We start from the raw sequence: 21,863 nt of genomic DNA on the forward strand, positions 1-21,863 counted from the left end.
ATGAGGAAGGGGCTGAATGAGGTCATACAGAAGAATGAACATACAAGAATTTCCTTAGCCACAGGAAAACGATTTAAACCGAACGTTGCCTCATCATTGCCTCAAGATCCTCAAAACATTGCTTCTCTTGACAGATACTGTTTGGCTTGTTCAGTATTTCCAGCACTTTTTTTTATTTCTAAACTCACGCTTCCCCTCAACCCCCCACTAACCACCACCCCTACCCGACTCATTAACAACTCAAAACTTAAACCTGAAGGGTCACACGGACTCGAAATGTTAACTCGGTTTTTCTCCAAGATACTGCTAGACCTAAGTTTTTCCAGCATTTTCTGTTGATGTTTCAGATTTCCAGCATCCGCAGTATTTTACTTTTATCAAAACGTATTCTGCTGATTGGTAATAAGAAACTTCCTTAGAAATCTGACCTCCGAGCAAGTAGAAGAGGGGCCTACGAGAACAGTGGGTAAATGAATAGAGGGGTGCTATTAACTGATATTTTCAGGGACACCAAGGATGGATATGTTTGCCATCTGGACAGTCCCAGAAACTAAACATGTTACTTGAAAATAATCACAAGTGCTAAGTTAAGGATTCATGGGGGATTTGTGCTTTCCTTTGTAAGGATTTGTCATTAAATTCAAAATAGCTGCTTTATCTTATTGCCTTTGTTTGAAACTAATGGATACGCAGCAGTTGCATGAGGTCTGAGTGCGACAATTTATTAGTTGTACAATTGGAGCACTATTAACCTAAGTAATAATTTGTTATAGTATCACATTACCACACAAATCATAGGAGTGACTTGTGATCTAGAATTTACACAAAGGGCTTCAAAAATGCCCTCAGCCACATGGTTATACCAACCCACATGAGTATAGTATTTAGGTTAACTTTATCTTGAGAAATCCTTCACATTTTGCTCTGCTGAAGTCCTGGCAATCCTTCATCATCAACAGCATCACCATAGGGTCCCAGGCTGCAACATCTTAAGCTTTTGATCCTGGTGATCAGTTAATTAGACCACATAGCAACATGTCCTGACTCCTCGAAGTCTCCATCATATACATAACTCAAATCAGGAATGTGATTGAAACTCAACATTTGCCACTGGAATCAACATTTACTCCATTCTGTGTACAGAATGCCTACAAGATGCATTGCAACAAATTTCAATCCAATTCCACCTTCTTCCCTGAAACTTACAGGACTAAGAGCGAGAGAAGAAATGAGAGAACAAAATCACCTCCAGGTCATGCATTGCCCTGATCTAGACTCTAAATCACAGTTCCTTCATTGACGCTGGGTCAGTGTTCTAGAATTTCACACCTAGCACCATTAAGACTGCAGTAGTTCAAGAAGGTACCCAACAGAGCCTTCAAGACAACAGGAAATGGGTATTAAGTTTAACCTTGTTAGCATAATCTAATTTTCAAGAACACATTTAAAAAATGTTAGCCCATGGGTTTATTTAAAAAAGATAAATGTCAGAAAATATACAGCCATTGCAAACACAAATTTCACTGAAGTAATTACATGCTTCTCATTTTGGCAATAGCCAACTTCAGTGATCAACAACAATTCACTTTGCTTATTAAGTCTGAACATATGTGAATCATTCAAGGAAAAGGATTTTCCTTCAGTTCTTCCTTAACTGGCATGAAGTAATATTTACTTGCCACAAAAATACTTGGAAGAAATTTTTAAAAAAAACTGCAAAGATTACAAAATCTTTCTGGAAATTTTTTCAAAATGTCTCGGTGTTATAGAATGCCAGCGAGGATGATTAAGGCATTTTGAGTGAAATATTTGCAACCCTCTTTTCTCCAACTCTGGGCAAAGAATCAACAGACTGAATAGAAATTGACAGTAAGACATGGCAAAACATTAGTTCAATGTTTTGGACTTTAATGTTCAGGTAAAAAGTTGAGTTTACATTTAGATGTAAAAGTAAAACCAAACAGCTAGAAATTCCCTGGAGCAAAAGCAGTCCAAGGATTAGAATAATGGGAAAGTTAGATAGCAATGTATCCCATTAGCTGTGGCATGGAAAAGTACTGTGGACAGTTACCATCAGAATTCACAAAGAGGCAATCAAGAGAGGACTTGAAACATTTACTTTGTTTTTCTCTTTCTACATGTGTGCTGTTAGACTTGCTGAGCATTTTCTGTTTTTATTTCATATTTCCAGCATCCACAGTATTTTATTTTTATCGATCAAAAGAGTTCCTGGCTGTAGATTAACATATGAATACTAAATCAGAACGCAACTATTCTCTCCAATGTATGAGTTAAATATCAAGATTAATTTCAGAAACTCAAGGCAGCAATTTTAGATCTAATTTATAGAACATATTCAATGAATTGTCACAAAGATAGATTCATGTTTAAGTACATAATTTCACAGGGCATTTAAAAAAGAGGGAAAGGTGGATTAAATAACTTATTTTCTCTGAAATTGAGGTGATGCAACTTGCTTTCCTTAACAGTATCTTATTGCCAAGTTATTTATGTATAGTAATACGAACATCCACAAAGTTCCAAAACCGAACCAGTTAATATTCCTACATTTTAAAGATAAACATGCAAATAAGGCAGGAAAGCAAGTATCTGCACAAGTAGTATTAGAAAGCTGTATGTACACTTGTTGTAAAATGGTAGTTCAGCAGGCTCCTTAAAACCAATAGGCGTACTTGAGGTAGTGCTTAAGGAAGCAATTTTATAGGTTTCAAATCAGGTAATATTGTCATTCTGAAGTGTTTCACAAATGTCACAAGGCAGTTATAATACCAACTGTCCCAAGTATCATACAAACTCAAGCCAAGATTTTTAATCTGCTATTAATACCTATACAGGTCCTATGCTTTGTTTCTTTACAACCATTAGCTTTCCATTTGCCTTTTGTTCCATGACTTATTTGGTATTTAATCTCCCCTTCCATCTAACTCATGCCTGACCTTCCCTTCTGTTCCACCTAACCCTCACCCTTTTACAACAGCATAAAACCAATAATGCTTCTATTTGAGTGTCATATTGGATTCGAAACATAAATCGTTTCTCCCTCCACAGATGCTTCCAGACCTGTTGAGTTTTTCCAGCACAGTTTTTATCGAAGATTGCTTACACACGAGTATCGTTGGCCTTGAAGCAGTTATTGTAGCAGAAATACACTGGCTGGTATACTGGTATCTACTGAGCAGTCTTGAAAGGTATTTAAATTTATTTTACTTTTTTTTAAAAATAGTAATCGTCCAATAAATGCTGTCCATAGGAAATACAAAAGTGAACCGTACACTACGTTGGGATAGAATCAAGAACAACACTTCAGCTGCAGAGATGCCACCCTTTGGTTAAGATATTAAACTGACTTCCTATTCACACCAAAATACATCAACTGGTCATACATCTCATTGCAGTTTGTGGGACTTTGCTGTGCATAAATGTCTGCTATATTTGATTACCTAAAATCACTAGTTCAGAAGTGATTCATTGTATGTGAAGAACTGGAAATATTTCAGAAACATGATAAATGCAAGCCTATCAGGAACATATCTTTTCTCCACTTGTTTTAAAGCCTTGTTCATACAGCGGTTAACAAACTTCATAAGCGTTTAGTATGATGAAGTTCAACCCTACAATTCATACAAAGTTCTGCTGGCAGACTGGATCTTTTGATAGGATGTTAAAGTCAGATCATCAAATACACTGAAGAAAGTTTAAGTCAACTTTGTGCTGTTTTATGTCTATTTAGTCTTAAAACAACATAACTGTACATTCAAATAGCAGCAATTCTCATTCATAAGATCTACAGATGTAAATTGCTCAAATTGCTAGGTTAGCTGTGAAAATAGAATGGACCTTATATCTCAGGAAAGTCAAATGAATGAGAAGTGAGCACAACTACACAGATCTGAAATAGGAAGCAAAGTAAGTAGTTCCAGGATAAAATAGATGCTTAAACAAATTCCAATTCAAGTTCAATAGCACAACCCTATAGGTGGGGAAGAAATTCCAGATGCACTAAAAGCAATTTTCAGCTAGTCTTTCCCTCTCCTCACATCACCCCATTCCGGTGCCAAATTTTAAGTGGTTTTGCAAAACATTGTGTGTGGGCTTATGCAGTTATTCTTTTTCGAACTTTTAAACAATTTCAAAACCAAAATCGCTCAGTATTTAATAATTAATTCCATTTAAGGTCAACCTCAAAAATGCTGTCCTCCTACCAATATTTGAATCAAAACAGTTTTAAACAATTAAGTTTTAGTCAAAAGAACTTTTAATACAGTAAAGCTCCATCGTTCTCAATTGAATAATTTTTCAGAGCTTCAAATCTATGCCATTTAAAAAATCTCAAACCGCAGATACCCAAAGTCATCCAACTTTGGAGTAGTGTTATTATTCAGACCGATGTCATTAGGTAAAAAATCCTTTATCTTTAAAGGTTAGCTGTTCTACCACACACAATGGAGAAAAGCCTGTGTAGCTTGACTTAAAGGAGTTAAATGCTTCACTTATAACCAAAAGGCTTTTAAAAGTAATTTACTGGCATGCTTACAGCATTTTCCAGCAATTTTACAAGCTAACTATTTTTCCTTCTACATTTGTAAAGAACAGTATTGTGATACACAAAATAAGTAGTGGAATAGCCTAGCTGTTTAAAAACTAGATTCCAAAAAAAATGTATTGCAAGATAAATCAGAACCAGTAAGATCTTTTCAAAATAATCTTTTAAAAACGTTGAAGCAGATTATAAATCAAAGTTAAAATTGAATGGCTTACAACTCCTTTAACTCAGCTTCACATAAAATGTGTTATGCCAAAAAAAGCCACCAGTACTTTTGCACAAACACCAATTTTTACTTCTCCATTCCATAGGTACAGTACATGGGAAGGAAAAAAAAAGTCCAAAAGTAAAGTAACAAAGTTTTGACTTAGTTGGCAAGGGTTTCGTGCTTTACTTGGACAATAAGCAAAATGTTTACTGTACACACTTTGTGTACATCACATGGAACATTACATCAAAGCATTAATAAAGTACAACACAACATCTTACATTTTACCCTACACCAAGATTTACAGTAACCTGCAATTTCTGGTATAAGCTAGGTAACAGATCATATCCAACAATGTAATTCTTGTGCACTGTTGAAAATTACTCATTTATTTTTTATATAAACAAAGTTTAATATAAAAACAAAAAGCAAAGTCCTTCAGAATTACCAAATTAAAAAAAACCCTTTAGATTAAAAAATACAAACTTAACCTAGAAGACTGAACATGCTACTTGATACCATCTTTAAAGGGTGAAAAAAAAGAGGCAGTCTTTATAACTTATCGAAACAAACTCTAAATTGAGTTTCAACTTGCTTCTTTCGGATATACAATTATGAAAATGCAGGCACGCTACTTTTTAAACTAGCACCAAGTTTTGTCAAACCAAAATGGTTTATGTTACTAACGGCCAATTCAGACAGGTACCAAATCATGAACTACATACATTGGATATGACCCTGATTTTGTTAAGCAATTTTTCAATCATCATGTAATGTACTATTGGAGAGTCATCAACAGAAATTCTAACTTTTTGCTGCTGGATATTGGTGTGAACAAGGTTCCAATGAAACATTAGGAACAAATTTCCTTCATCAAAAAAAATGAATTAATGTTGAAATGCATTACTATTTTAAAAAGTTAAGCAACTTAATGATTTAGATACTACAGCAAGATTCAAACTGTAGTTGTCTAAAACATAAGTTACATGTCACAGAACAGGAAGCATCCGATTTTCTCTGGTGCTTGGCGCTTTGGGTCAATAAAAGGCTTTCAGTCAGTGACATCCAGTGTTTGTCCTAAAGTGTTTGAGTTAGCCGGTTTGATGAGAGAGTCGCCATCAATTTCTTGTTTCACACATCTGAAAAGAAGGATCAGTTGGTTTTTAATTTAATACTTCTGCAAAACAAAATGTTTTCTTTCAACCATAAAAAAATGTGCAGGTTTAAAGTTGTAGAACTTAAAATAAATACAGTAAGTTATGAATTGTTCAAAGCTGCAGATGCTTATGGATTACAAATTATGTTTACATAATGATCATAGCGAATCCAAAACTTTAGTACAGATGGTTATCATTTAGCCCATGTTTCGCTACTTCCATCTTGGGAGTAATATATATATATATATATATTAAAGATACAATGCAGATTAAGGTTCCTGTGCAAAAATGGTAAAAGAAATGCATCCAGAGATCTAGTTTTAGTAACACTGATATAAGGTTCCAGACAAAAGTAGCAGCAAAAATAAGAGTGGGATTGGAAGAACCTTGTGGCAGGGGTCACCAATTGGTTGGGAGATAGGACACAGGCACGATAAAGGAGTGCTCTCTGATTGGTGGTATATGGCAAGGGTTGTTCCCCCCGGATCACTTTTGGTGTTGTGGATGAGCAAAGGCATATAGGTACCCATATACACAAATAACAAAGGCTAATGTTGGCCTTCATGTCAGTGTTGGAATTCAAAACAAAGGAAATGATGCTTCAGATCCCACCTGGAATACATTGTTCAGTTGTGGGCCACTTTAGGGCTAGAGAGGCCGAGCAAAGTAATTGTTTGTTTAAAAATAAATTAATTATTTTCCAAGTTTCTTTGTGGGCCAGGGAGTAGGAATGCTAGTCCAGGCCCCACAAGGAAAGCTTCAACTTCTACCCTAGCCTTTCCCACACCCCTCACAAACAGGATTCTCTCCTGGAGCACTTAGTTTGTGTTAGGGAATGTTCCCTTAGATCCCTGGCAGCAGATTGTTGCCGAGGCTTTAAACAGCTGGACAGCCACTCTCCACCAATTGCTTTAATTGGGCATTAAGCAATCTGATTACTAATAAGGCCTGACTATTTCTCTGCATTCCTCCCTTCCTGCTCTGAGTTTCAATTCTAGTAACTTTGCCAGGTCTGTAGTTAGCTTTTTTTCCACATCCCTTCTTAAATAAAGTGACATTCTCAATATTTTATAATCCAAAAGGCACAATTCTTGAATGTAGAGCTTTTTGGAAATTTATAACTAATGCATCTTCAACTTCTTGTAATAATGTGGAGGTAGAAACCATCAGTAAGTCTTATTCTTTTCTCCATTACTATTTACATACACAGAACAAGAAAAAAAAGTATTCTCTTTTCAGTTCAATCCCAATGTCACATACTCAAATCAGAAAGACCAGAATCAGCTTATACTTACACAGCAATTGGTCCATTTCCTGTTCTTGGTATTTCTACATTTTGTTGGTCCAGCTCAGACAACAGTTTTAAGATATTAAGAGCAGCCTGAAAAGTAAATAGGGATATTTACTGCCTGAGCAAAAGAAAATGCAGATTTTCTGTATATTGGTCTTTGAAAAGAAGTCTGACCCTCTATTTAAAAGGTAACTCTTAATTTGGCTGAATTATCAGTTTGACAACGGAACAAGCAATAAGACATTATATTAAAGATTTGAAAATCATAAAATATCCTTTACCATATCATGACAGGACTCAACATCTTTTCCAATTCCATGACTGATCAGAGGAGGTTGGGATGAACAGTTTATCAGAGAGACATACTCATTTTTATTGTTTTTTGGAAAATCTTTATATTCAACCTAAAAAGAGATGACATGACATAAAAGTCACACTAAAATTATCTTTTAGAGGCTATAATGTACAAAGGCTACACATTAGGTTGAGCCAAAACAAGTTACTGGAACTGTAAATGATTGCATTGTGAAATCAAATATGAAACAGCTTGAATTAACATGATAGAATATGGACAAATCTCAAAAAATTTTAAAAAGTCAGATGTTAAAAGAATTTAGAAATGGCTTCCTACAATGATATATAAAATAAACATAGCCTGATAGGCTACTGAGCTACTGTTTCAAAATGCCTCAGGCATAATGCTGTGTGGGGTTATTTGAGTCATCCTAACAGGCATGGAGTTGTGGGGATGTGGGAGGGTGAAAAAAGGAATAAACATGCTAGAAAATTAACTATGCTAGACAAGATCAAGATTCAAGAGACTTTGAATGACATTCCCCATCTCAAATAGTCAATTCAAGGGAGCGGTTACAGCCAAGGCCAGTCGAGGCTCAGCACCTAAATTTGCACATTAACAATAATCATCTGAATTGGATATCAGAAGGCTACTGGTACCTGTGAAAATTGTACCTCAGCACAAGTCAACACCTTTAAAAAAGGAATGAACTAAGGCAAGTAAAACAGGTGTACTTTTATTTTTGTTGCACATTTATTACACTCATATTTCTGATGCTTGAATTTTTGCTAACAAGTCACAATACCATTTTAATAGTGCTTCTTAGCCTTGCTTCAAACTACACTTAAAACTGACTATCACAAACCAAACATAGAAGGTTTAGAGCAGAGAATTCATGTCCTTTTGCATGGGCCACATTCGATATTACTCATTAAAAGATGAACCATGTTAGTACTACACAATTTTGCATTATAGCAGAAATAAAACAGCCTAATGTTATAGCAGAGAAGGCAATGTTTTGTTGAATGCACTTCGCATCTCAAATACAAAGACAAGAAATTTGATGGTGCTTTACAAAAAAAAGCTATTTCTGCTAAACTGGTCACTAGGATAATATAGAACTATCCCCAAGAAAGATTCGTTATACCTGTAATCCTTGAACACTAGCCAAAAAGTCCAACTGTTCGGAAGGTCGGGTAAGGGTGCTTTGTGGCTTGCGGGCCGCAGGATTATTTTTCAAAATTGTTTCTGCAGTTAAGGATGTTCCGCCATATAGGAGTTCTCTTGCTATCATTGCGGTGACAGTGGCCATGGCTGGATTTGCTGCGGGCCTGTTGAAATCTTTGGTATGATGCCCTTGATTGACACCAACAGCCTGTGCTACCTCAGGAACCATAGGAAGGATTCCCGCAGGCAGTTGCTGGTGGCTGGGATAAGGCATTCGAAACTCATCTTCTAGACGCATGCTCCCATCTTTAACTGAAAAGTAGTACATATTAGTATTCTTTATAATGCTTGAAAATACTTCAATAGCACAAAGGCAGGGTTTGTTACAGAATTCTCAGATGTAGATTTTTCTTTCAGTTTAATCTTTGGCATATTGGACATTTTCATTGTTGGCTGTGAAAGTTTACCAAACTCAAGTCTGTTCTTTCACATTACATATGTGAATAGTCACCATAGGCTCTAAACCAAACAGTTTTTCAGAAGCTCTTCGCTCCCCAATAAGGTAAAGATTGCAGACCAGTTACACATTACTTGATATCAGTTCTCCACAATTGAATCCTGGCCCATGGCACTCTATTGATGACCTTTCATCTACAAAGAGACATGGTATCCAGCAAGTCTCATGCAATATTCAATAAGCATATTTCCTTTATTAATTCACAAGACTTTGTTAAAGCAAGGTTGTAATTTCGCAATCATAATGATTGCATACAAAGTAGTCATCTTCCTCATACAGAAGCAGCTTGGAAACACCTCAGTGCTAGATTTTAAAGTGGAACAAAGAAGCAATTCCTCAGCTCAGTGATATTCAATGTCAGCTTTGGTAGTCGGGAATAGCATTAAAGTGAGCATTTACCTGTTTAACAGTGCAGAAAGAGGTGGCCATTCACCCCATCATGCCTGTGCTTGCTCTTTGAGGGAGCTATCCCACTGCAGTCTCATTCCCAGTCTTTTCCTCATCTTAACAATTCATGGTGTAAACAAACCTCTCATGTCTCTAGTTTTTTTTTACCTCAAATCTGTCCTCTGGAGAATGACACATCTGTCACTGGAAACAGTTTCTCCTTATTTACTAGGACAAAACCCTTAAAGATTTTGAACACCTCTGAATTCTGCCCTCATTCTATGCTACTTAAAGGAAAACAGCCCCAGTTTCTCTGCTCTTTACATATAAAAAGATGTTCTTCATTCCTGCTACCATTCTAATAAATATCCTCTGCACCCTCTCCAAAGCTATGACATCTTTCCTAAAGTATGGTGTCCAGAACACTGCAGCTGGGGCCTAAGCAGCATTGTGTAAGGCTTCCTTGCTTTTCTATTCTTTCCCTCTCTTCACAAAGAGAAGGATCCCACATGCTTCCAGGTGCCAATTAATTTTGCCTAAGATTATTGTCTTGAAGTATTATGACCACTGACATTAAGCTGACTGGTGGCAAGTTGCTGAGTTTAAACCCTCTGTTTAGTTAGGAACATAGGAAACAGGCGAAGGCCATTCAGCGCCCCCAGCCTGCTCCACCATTCAACTAGATCATGGGTAATCTTCTAACTAAATGCCACTCTCCCATTCTATCCCCATATCCCTTGATATGTTTAATATCTAGAAATCTATGCCCGTCTTGAATATATTCAAATGACTGAGCCTTCACAGCACCACTCTGGGGTAGAGAATGCCAAAGATTCACCACCCTCTTGCGTGATGAAATTCCTTTTCATGCGAGTCCTAAATGGCCTACCTCTTATTCTGAGACTGTCAGAATGGTTCTAGACCCCCCCACCAGAAGAAACATCCTCCCTGCATCTACTCTGTCAAGCCTTGTAAGAATTTTTTTATTCTTCAATGAGAGCACCTTTCATTCTTTGAAATGCTAGAGAATACAGACACAGTCTCCTCAGTCTCTCCTCATATGACAAACACAGCATCCCAGGGATCAGTCTAATGAACCTCTGTTGCACTCTATGGCAGGTATATCCTTTCTTTGGTAAGGAGACCAAAACTGTACATAATAGTCTTGGTGAAGTTTCACCAATGCGCTATACAATTGCAGCAAGATTTCTTTATTCTTGTACTCAAATCCTCTTGCAATAAAAGGCCAACATATCATTTGCCCTCCTAATTGCTTGCTGCACCTGCATGTTGGCTTTCAGTGACTTATGAAGAAGTACATCAAGGTTTCTTTGGACAAGAACACTTCCCAATCTCTCACCATTTCTGTTTTTCCTACCAAAGTGGATAACTTCACATTTTTCCATATTATATTCTATCTGCCTACTCACTGTCTAAATCCTCGAAGCCTCTTTGCATCCTCAATTCACATCCTCACCAAGTTTTGTGTCATCAACAAACTTGGAAGATTAGATTTGGTCCCAACATACAAATCATTGATAGAGATTGTGATTAGCTGGGTCCCAAGCAATGATCCTTGAAGCACCCCACTCGTCATAGCCTGCCAACCTGAGAATGACCTGTTTATTCCTACTCTGCTTTGTTAAATTCTCAAACATGCCAGTATATTACCCTCAATCCCACCTGCTCTAATTTTGCTTACTAACCTTCTGTGTGGGACCTCATTGAAAGCCTTCTGAAAATCCAAATACACCAGTGAATGGTGTATCCGTTCCACTCGTAATATCCTCAAAAAAACTCCAACAGGTCTGTCAAACATGATTTCCCTTTCATGAATCCATGCTGACCCTGCCATTATTTTCTAAGTATCCAGTCACCACATCCTTTCCAATAGATCTAGCATTTTACCTACTATGGATGTCAGGCCAACAGATCTGCAGTTCCCACTTTTCTCTCTCCCTCCTTTCTAAAATAGTGAGTTTACATTTTGCTACTTTCCAATCTGCAGTATCTACTCCAGAATAGAATTTTGAAAAATGATAACCAATGCACCCACTATCTCTACAACCACCTCTTTCAAAAAGCTCTGGTACGTAGATCATCAGGTCCAAGGGATTTATCAAATTTTCCTTTTGAGCCGAAGTGTAAATATTTGCAATCCTGGAGTCCTGAGGTACTACTCACATAGCCAAGGGAGAGGACTGGAAGATAGTGGCTAAGTTCCATCCTTATTTTTCATAAACAACCGAGAATGCATCCTATCTGGTCTGAGTGACCTTTCTGCTTTGAGCACTGCCAACCTTAACCTCATCTATTTTTAGACTAATTTCTCGACCATTCCTCCTTCGCTGCAATATTAGCAACAAGCTGTCCACTAATGAAAGTATTCATTTAGTACCTCTGCCTCTACAAGAGGATTGGTCCCTAACTGGCCCCACCCTTTTATTATTTCTATGTTTATACATCACTTTTAAGTGCCCCTTCATTTCCTTTTTCAGTTGTGTACTGTCCATATTCTCCTCAGATCTCTACTGAATTATATGAATGGGACATTCATCACAAAATTCCTTTTTGTACTCCATCTTCATTTAATTGGGCCAGATTTTACAGTTATCTGTGAACAATGTTGTTAGTCATTCATTACAAGTGCCACAGACTGCGGGCTTTTGAACTGGAATTTGTAGTTATTAGTGAGCCAAGACAGCATGGTACACTCTGCAGGGGAGCAGAGACCTGTATGACTGGGGTAAACAAGGTGTCTTCTTTTAAAAAATTGTACAATCCTTAGAAACACAGAGCCTAACCCATGAAATGCCAGATAAATAATTAATGAAATGCCAAGCATATACAGAAAGCAAAAATAAAAATACGGGAAGATGGATGGAATTAAAAGATGATGAGACAAAAAGAAAAAGTAAATAGATTTTACTATCTAATTATTAGAGATTTAAAGGAATAAGACTCCACACTTTGAAAATTAATTTTCAGTCCAGAGAAGTTGTTTGGCAGTAACTGAGACATAAAAGGCGATGGCGTAGTGGTATTGTCACTGGACTTGTAATCCAGAAACCCAGGGTAATGCTCTGGGGACCCAGATCCAGCCATGGCAGATGGTGGAATTTGAATTCAATAAAAATCTTGAAGTAAAAGTCTAATGTCGATTGTTGTAAAAACCCATCTGGTTCAATCATGTCCTTTAGGGAAGGAAATCTGCTGTCCTTACCTGGTCAGGCTTACATGTGATTCCAGATCCACAACAATGTGGTCGACTCTTAAATGCCCTTTGAAATGGCCTCGCAAGCCACTCAGTTGTATCAAACCACCACAAAGTCACAAAAAAGGAATGAAACCGGATTAGTTACCCGGCATCGACCTAGGCACCGGAAATGACAGTGGCAAACTCAGCCCTGTCGACCCTACAAAGTCCTCCTTTCTAACAACTGGGGGCTAGTGCCAAAATTGGGAGAGCTGTCTCACAGATTAATCAAGCACTGACATAGTCTGACATAGTCATACTCAAGGAAACATACATCACAGATGTCCCAGACACTGCCGCCATCATCCCTGGGTACGTCCTGTCCCACCGGTAGGACAGGCCCAGCAGAGGTGGCAGCACAGTGGTATGCAGTCAGGAGGGAGTTGCCCTGGGAGTGCTCAACATTGACTCCAGACCCCATGAGGTCTCATGGCATCAGGGTAAACATGGGCAAGGAAACCTCCTGCTGATTACTATGTACTGCCCTCCTTCAGCTGATGAATCTGTGTTCCTCCATGTTGAACACCACTTGGAGGAAGCACTAAGGGTGGCAAAGACACAATGTACTCTGGGTGGGGGACTTCAATCACCACGAGTGTCTCGATAGCACCACTACTGGCCGAGCTGGCAGAGTCTTAAATCACATAGCTGCTAAACTGGGTCTGTGGCAGGTGGTGAGGGAACCAACAAGGGGGAAAACATACTTGGCCTCATTCTCAGCAACCTGCCTGCCGCAGATGCACCTGTCCATGACAGTATTGGTAGGAGTGACCACCGCACAGTCCTTGTTGAGATGAAGTCCTGCCTTCACATTGAGGATATCGTCCATCGTATTGTGTGGCACTACCACCATGCTAAATGGGATAGATTTCAAACAGATCTAGCAATTCAAGGCTGGGCATCCATGAGGCTCTGTGGGCCATCAGCAGAATTGTACTCGAACACAATCTGTAACCCCCATGGCCTGGCATATCCCCCACTCTACCATTACCATCAAGGCAGGGGGTCAATCCTGATTCAATGAAGAGTGCAGGGGGGGCATACCAGGAGCAGCACCAGGCATACCTAAAAATGAGGTGTCAACTTGGTGAAGCTACAACACGAGACTACTTGCGTGCCAAACAGCATAAGCAACAAGTGATAGACAGAGCTAAACAATCCCACAACCAACAGGTCAGATGTAAACTCCGCAGTCCTGCCATATCCAGCCGTGAATAGTGGACGACAACTAAACAACTCACTGGAGGAGAAGGCTCCACAAATATCCCCATCCTCAATGATGGGGGAGACCAGAACATCAGTGCAAATATAAGACTGAAGTATTTGCTACACTCTTCAGCCAGAAGTGCCAAGTGGATGATCCATCTTGGCCTCCTCCAGAGGTCCCCAGCATCACAGATGTCAGTCTTCAGCTGATTCAATTCACTCCATGTGATATTAAGAAACAGCTGAAGGCACTGGATAGTGCCAAGTCTATAGGGCCTGACAATATTCCAGCAATAGTGCGGAAGACTTGTGCTCCAGAACGTGCCACGCCCCAAGCCAAGCTGTTCCAGTACAGCCAGAACACTGGCATCTACCTATGTGGAAAATTGCCCAGTTATGTACTTGACTATGTAGAAAATTGCCCAGTTATGTCCTGTACATAAAAAGGGAGACAAATCCCACCCAGCCAATTACTGCCTTATCAGTCTACTCTCGATCATCAGTAAAATAACGGAAGGGATCATCAACAATGCTATCAAGCAGCACTTGCTTAGCAAAAACCTTCTCAATGATGCCCAGTTTGGGTTCTGCCAGGGCCACTCAGCTCCTGACCTCATTACAGCCTTGGTTCAAACATGGACAAGAGCTGAACTCCCGAGGTGAGGTGAGAGTGACTGCTCTTGACATCAAGGCAGCATTTGACCGAGTGTGGCACCAAGGAGCCCTAGCAAAACTAGAGTCAATGGGAATCAGGGGGAAAACTCTCCACTGGTTGGAGTCATACCTAGCACAAAGGAAGATGGTTGTTGGTTGTTGGAGGTCAACCATTTCAGTTCCAGGACATCACTATAGGAGTTCCTCAGGATAGTGTCCTAGGCCAAACCATCTTCAGCTGCTTCATCAATGACCTACCTTCCACCATAAAGTCAGGATGTTTGCTGATGATTGCATAATGTTCACAGCTCCTCAGATACTGAAGCAGTCTATGTCCAAATGCAGTAAGATCTGGACAATTTCCAGGCTTGGGCTGACAAGTGGCAAGTAACATTTGCACCAAGTGCCAGGCAATGACCATCTTGATCAAGAGGGAATCTAACCATTGCCCCTTGACGTTAAATTGGCATTACCATCACCGAATCCCCTACCATCAACATCCTGGGAGTTACCATTGACCAGAAACTGAACTGAACTAGCCATATAAATACTGTGGCTACAAGAGCAGGTCAGAGGCTAGGAATCCTGTGACGAGTAACTCACCTCTTGACTCCCCAGAGTCTGTCCACCATCCACAAGGTACAAGTCAGAAGTGTGATGGAAAACTCCCCATTGGCCTGAGTGCAGTTCCCACAACACTCAAGGAGCTTGACACTGTCCAGGACAAATCAGCCCACTTGATTGGCACCACATCCACAAACATTCATTCTCTCTACCACCGACGCACATAACAGCAGTGTGTACCACCTATGAGATGCACTGCAGAAACTCACCAAGACTCCTTAGACAGCACCTCACAAAGGCACGACCATCACCATCTAAGAGGACATGGTCAACAGACACATGGAAACATCACCTGGAAGTTTCCCTCCAAGCCACACACCATCCTGACTTGGAAAAATTTTGCGTTCCTTCACTGTTGCTGGGTCAAAATCCTGGAACTCCCTTCGTAACAGCACTGTAGGTGTACCTACACTACAAGGACTGTAGCAGTTCAAAGCAGCAGCTCAGCTCACCACCAACTTCTCAAGCGCAACTAGAGATGGGCAATAAATGCTGGCCCAGCCAGCAAAATCCAATTCCAGTGACTGAATAAAAAAAGCAATTAAAAACTTGCAATTGAACGGCTAGGTGCAACTTTTTTTTGTCATATTTATTGGTTACCTTAAGCAAGGGCCACAAGTTAATGCACTTTCCATGCATTTGAAGGTAGAGTCTCTTGGTGAGACATTTACAGATAAGCTTCTGGAGAAGCAGGGCAACTGTAACAGAAATTTCTATATGTAAATATGCATGCGCAGATGTTAGAAGTTGCTATCTGATTTATTCTTTAATGACGTTTGCTGATATTTTCACGAGAAGTCTATCTTGGAATTTCCTACCCTTCTCCCTTATGGGAACCTGTCTAATTTGTACCGGACCATGTCTTTGAAGGTCTCATATTACTTACTCATCTTACCTTATCTAATAAGATTCTGATCTAGATGGGCCAGTTCTCTCAGCAATTGACTAAAATTAGATCCCCTGCAGTATTTTTACATCTGGTCATTTATTTTTATTTTCTCCAATTACACTAAAACTAATACTGTGATCACTGTTTCTTAAATATTTCCCCACTTCATTCTACAGAACTAGGTGCAGTATTTCTATACAACATACCTGTTGCTGCATCTTCTACAGAGGATCCAGGCTCAAAAAAGGTCACTTTCCGTCCTTTAACAGGATCTTTCACTGTTGGCTTAAAAGAAAATGAAAATTCCTTCAGGACAAGCCCTGGAACTTAAAAACAAACTAATTTTAATTGGATTGATAAAAAAAAATACCTTTTCTTCAGTTTTCAAAGCTGGTTTGGGTGGCTGAGGTTGAGGAACTTTAAAACCCAAAAGCTCCAACATTTTCTCAGCTGCATTTCGCTTGGCAACTTTCTTATTTGGGCCCATTCCCTCTCCTACTTGACCACCAACTTTAACCTAAATAATGGAATACAGTTTAGATTATTTGGGATTGTACACTTCATAATGTGTAGATAATCAAATAAATTATGTAACAGTTCTCACCCGCATAACAAACTCTCTGAGGCGAGGAAGGCCTCGTTCTACCATTAATGTATATTCAGGCTCCTTTTCTTTTTTTGCTTGCTGAATTTGAGCTAGACGGCTGATTGGATTCATTCCTTGCCCATACTCTGGACTTGTCTGTAGCTTAAAAATAAAAAAGATGCAAGCTCAGCATTTCAGCACTATTGAAATTAAATCAACGGGTGAGAAAATGAGTAAAGTTGGTTTAATTTTTGTAGCCGAATTTGAAAAGCCAGATTCTGTTTTGGTTCCAGGTACAGAAATGACCAAATGTTAAATTTAAAAAAAATTAAGAGTGCTGAATCTTGCAGATTTTGTAAACACCAAAGTGGTTTTGTTTCTCCTCAAGTTCTTTTCTTCCATTTTCCCTAAGGTCGAAAGGGCCTGTTCCCAGCCCTTCACCAATAATCATTACTATTGGCTGCCAGGAAGTAAGAAAGTGGAGTAAATAGTCCTAGAATTTCTGTCCCTATTAACTCACACTGAACTGAGAGTTCATCATGCACAATAGATACTGTGCTATGCTCCAAATATCCAAAGGAATAATCAAGCTCCCCAAGAATGCCTTTTTTGTTCTTGACCAACAAACTCAACTCAATTTAATACACTAACAATAACAATTGTACTGGTGAAAGACTGGTCTTTTGTTAGGCAAGAATCAATGTGTACCAACAGTCTAAAACTCAGATGATGACAACTCAGATTCAGTTAATTGTAGCCAAGATATTCATGAAGAGGACACAAGGATAAAGTTGGAAGCAAGAGGTTAGCTTGTTGCTAATGATGAAATCAAATTTAACTCAGGAAAAAAAAAAATCCATCTTTTCTGGCTACAAGAATCATTAGTGAACTTTAAGCCATTTCAAACCAGGTATAGGTGGATGAGAATCCAGTTCACAAACTACTGATGTGTATTGTTTTTAAAAAAAGGCTCAGGGTTTAAGATTTTCACGAGGAACCATCCAGTTGGCATAGGAAAAGAAAACCAAACACAGGGGTAAATCACATCACTTGCACCCAACATACATGCAATTAATACCGAGAGTATTGAAAGTAGAGAATCTCCAGCATCAAGATTCAGAGGTCTTATCATTTTTGCTGTCCAATAAGAAAGGAAAATATAATGCAGAATGTTCAGAGAATAATAATTATAATTCAAGAATTGGATTAACGTTTTGAAGACAGGCGTAAACTTTTAATTTGAGATAAGACAGACGCTAGTATCTTGGCATTTGAGAGGTTGAGATAGTGGAAATAAGTAGGTTATTTAACTTTGATGACGAATAGAGCTAGAAAACAATTACAAACTCTAAGCTTCAAGTGAGACCGAAAATTAAAAATTTATTCCTACACAGACACATGAGAGATTCAAAAGGCAACAATAATGTGCAGATCAATTATTTTTAAAAAATAAGATAATGAATGATTAGCAACGTGATGGAAAGTTGAGATGAGGATAAACAGAGCACAAATATTCCACATAACAAAGCTGTTCATGGACTGCTGACATTACAGTAAGATCTTTGTCAAACAATGGCCAGGCTAGAATATGGTGGTGCAATCATATATTTGCTCAAATCTTTGGGGGAAGTCTTGGCATAACTCTATAGATTAGATAATTGAGGTACAACAGTCTGTGGAAGGAACATGAAATATACCAGATACTTAAAAGTTTCAGATTACATTACCTTGATGACTGACCAACCAAAGAAAATAGAGGAGTGTTTCTCTTAACCCCTGAAGCTGTTAACTCACCCTCAGGGTTAATGTTCAATGCCCCATAGTTCATTACCCACAATTCATACAGGGATCTTGATAGCAAGTGCGAGCAGGATTTCCAACTGAAAGTCAAAAATCAGCCCAATTTGCTCCTCAGATATTTGTGGTTCCATGAGGGATCAATAAAAAGCAGTCAAGCACAAGAAATCTGACCAGTATTCCTTTCCATTATCCAGGGAATAGTGATTACATCATTGCTGGTGTTTAACTGGTTCAGCAACTCGGAACCAACCCAAGAAATTTTTCCTCATCTCCATGCATCAAAGACATTACTTCAGCCACCAACATGTTGACAAGCTATCAGACTTGGCCCAGCAAAACATGTACATTTTTTAATCCCACTGAAGTACTTTAAAAATCATTACTTGCTTAATATGAAGCACAAGGTCTCAGAAATTTACTGCTCATAAAATGTTGGGGGTTCTCAGTTTAAATCCATAAAAGTACACGCATGTCCTGTTGTGCTATCCAGTTTTTCCTTTATATGGACAGTATCTATGCATTATTACTAACACATATCTAGTTAATAGATGCAGTTGTGGCATTGAATTCCACCTTGCCATTGTTTCATGATGTTGCCTAATGTTACTAGCAAAAACAAAAATTGCTGGAAAAACTCAGCAGGTCTGACAGCATCTGTGGAGAGAAAGACAGGGTTAACGATTTGAGTCCTTATGACTCTTTTTCAGAACCAAAGAGAAGTAAAAATGTGGTGAAATATATGCTGTTTAAGGGGATGGGACAGGTGAAGCTGGATAGAAGGCCAGTGATAAGCGGAGGCAAAGGAGATTGCAAAAGATGTCATAAACAAAAGGTCGAAGAAGTCTTACGTGCAAACATCGTTGAGCTGTTTTTGGGGCAGGTGGGGAGCAGTGGCAGAAGGAAAAAGAAAAATATGTTATGATACGATGCACCATAAAAAGAATTTGCTCATCGTGCTCGAATCATGTGTGCGCTGGTTTGGGGAAAAATGTAGTGCAGGGTAAAAACTTCATCAAACCCCTATAGTCTAATTTTACAAATTTGAGATTAGGTAAAGAATTGGCTAGGAACATTTATTCGATGCATTGACAACACCTGTGGCCAATCTTAAGCACCAAGTGCACAGTCTCCAATTTTCAACAACATAGCTTTTGCATGTCAAACTTTATGCAATTATGACAATTATTTCAAGCTGTGCAAAACTATATTAATAGGCTGACCTTGGAATTTGGACTAATTTTTCTAAGGTAAAATGGAAGTTATAGCTTTGGAGTGAATGTAACATACAGAAAGTCACAGTAGCTTCACAAATAAAGTAACTCCTATCAGAATAGCATTTGTATAATGGGGTGGTTTTTAGACTAGAAACTCATGTGAACACAGGCTTCACAGTCACACATCTATTGGAAGATTTATACTTATATCCTGGAAAGTTTGCCAACAACAAAAGCAAACAGTCCCAAAAATACAAAGGTGTCCAATGTGCAGTCAAAAGTTTTGTGTGTTCCCTGGGGATAAACTCCATAGATCTGCCTCTCCAAGCCATCCTCTCACACTGCATGCTTCTATCACATCTCAAGGCAATTCTTGGACAAAAAAAATAACTGTGTCCTTTATGTGTTTACAAAATCATTTGTCTCTGCCATCTTGGTTAATTCATGTTTGAAGCCCCTCCAATTAAATTTCCATCCCTACCACAGCACTGAAACAGCCTAATCAAGAATCACAAACGACATCCTACATGACTGTGGTAAACCATCCTTTGACATGTTTGCAAACTTTAACACATTTGACCACAATACCCTTCAACATCTCGTCTCACTCATCCAGCTGGCTGGGACTGTTTGGTTCAATTCTTATTCAGCCAGTCATAGCCAGAAAATCAATTGCAATGGCTTCTTTCTCTTCTGTTCCCACACCAGAGTCCCCCAAGGATCTATGTTTGGTCCCCTCATTTCTCATCTACATGCTGCCCCTCAGCAATATCAAAAACCCATCATATTCTATATGCATAATGACAACACAGCTGTACCTTACCATTAGCTCCACTGCTTCCAACATGTCATGCTGCTTATCCTACCTCCAGTCCTGCATGAGCAGCAATTTCCTCCAACTAAATATAGGGAAGAGCAAAGTGTAATTTTTCCATCCCCAACCCAAACTCTGTTCTGTAGCCACTGACCCCATCTGTCTGCCCTGTCACTGTATATGGCTGAATCTTACATGGGCCCAAGATAAGGTTCCAGCACCAAGACCACCTACATGTCACTTCACTGCCTCAAATCAACTGCTTTAGAAACCCTCATCCATGCCTTGATTACCATAAGACTTCATAATTCCAATGTTCTTCTGGTTAGTCTTATATGTTCCACCCTCCGTAAACTTGAACTCATTCAAAACTCTGCTGCCCAAATTCTAACTCTCATCATCCCATTCACTAGGCCTGTGCTCGCTGACCCATAATGACATCGTTGGAATTGGCAAAGTGTAAAATTGTCAACCTTTCTTTCAAATCCCTCCAAGGCCTCACCCCTCCTCGTTTCTCACCTTCTCCAGCCCAATGACCGGAGATAACAGCCCTCTTCCAACTCCAGCTTCTTGTGCATCTCCAATTTTAAATCATCCACCATTGGCACCTGTACTGTCAGCTGCCTGGATCCTAAATTCTAGAATTCCCTCCCCAAAGGCAGCCTGCTCTCAAACTCTCTCTTCCTTGAAGAGGCTCATTCAAACCTACTTATTGTCAAATATCTATTCCCAAAGGTAAGGATATATATGAGGCTATTCAGGGAAGTGGCATTGATAAGTTCAGCCATAATCTTATTGAATGGTAGAGGGTGACTTTGTCAAATTTTGTTTGAAAACACTCCTGTGAAGTGCTTTAGAAGGCATTACTATTAAGCAGGAATCAACAAAATCCTAAAAAGTAAATAGCTAATTAATGGACCATTGCTTATACTAGATTTAACTTAGGATAGCTGTCATAACCAATAATATTTACTGCCCTTTTTATGCACATTGCACAACTTGCATGCTTCTTTTTTTTAAGATAATTACGCAGCCAGGATTTGAGGGACAAGAAAATACACCAGGAAATCGCATCCAAAAACCAATTAAACCACTTGAAAAAAAAATACCTGCATTTCAACAGTACTTCACAGCAAATGGTCTTATCGGAATGTGGATTCAATAAGGCCATGGCTGAACTACAGCATCAGCTCTACCTTCCCACCCTTGACCCAGAAACATATACCCCCAGAGA

At 38.9% G+C, this 21,863-nt stretch overlaps 1 protein-coding gene across 7 annotated transcripts in view; it reads right to left on the reverse strand.

Annotated features, from left to right (window-relative positions):
• Positions 1-4,836: 4,836 nt before the first annotated feature.
• Positions 4,837-21,863, reverse strand: part of stau1 (staufen double-stranded RNA binding protein 1) — a 46,038-nt gene continuing 29,011 nt past the window's right edge. For 4 of the 7 annotated variants that reach the window (XM_041203958.1, XM_041203957.1, XM_041203956.1 and 1 more), the window contains 7 exons: positions 16,820-16,963; positions 16,586-16,732; positions 16,422-16,500; positions 8,663-8,994; positions 7,502-7,624; positions 7,225-7,310; positions 4,837-5,911 (listed from right to left, as the gene is read on the reverse strand). In XM_041203958.1, coding sequence (XP_041059892.1) covers positions 5,824-5,911; positions 7,225-7,310; positions 7,502-7,624; positions 8,663-8,994; positions 16,422-16,500; positions 16,586-16,732; positions 16,820-16,963 — 999 coding nt within the window. In that variant the 3' untranslated portion in view covers positions 4,837-5,823. The remainder of the gene's footprint in view (positions 5,912-7,224; positions 7,311-7,501; positions 7,625-8,662; positions 8,995-16,421; positions 16,501-16,585; positions 16,733-16,819; positions 16,964-21,863) is intronic. The other 3 variants (XM_041203961.1, XM_041203955.1, XM_041203960.1) reach the window with 2 other exon arrangements.

This window comes from Carcharodon carcharias, chromosome 14 (genome assembly GCF_017639515.1).
Source record: "Carcharodon carcharias isolate sCarCar2 chromosome 14, sCarCar2.pri, whole genome shotgun sequence".
NCBI classification, from domain to species: Eukaryota; Metazoa; Chordata; class Chondrichthyes; order Lamniformes; family Lamnidae; genus Carcharodon; species Carcharodon carcharias.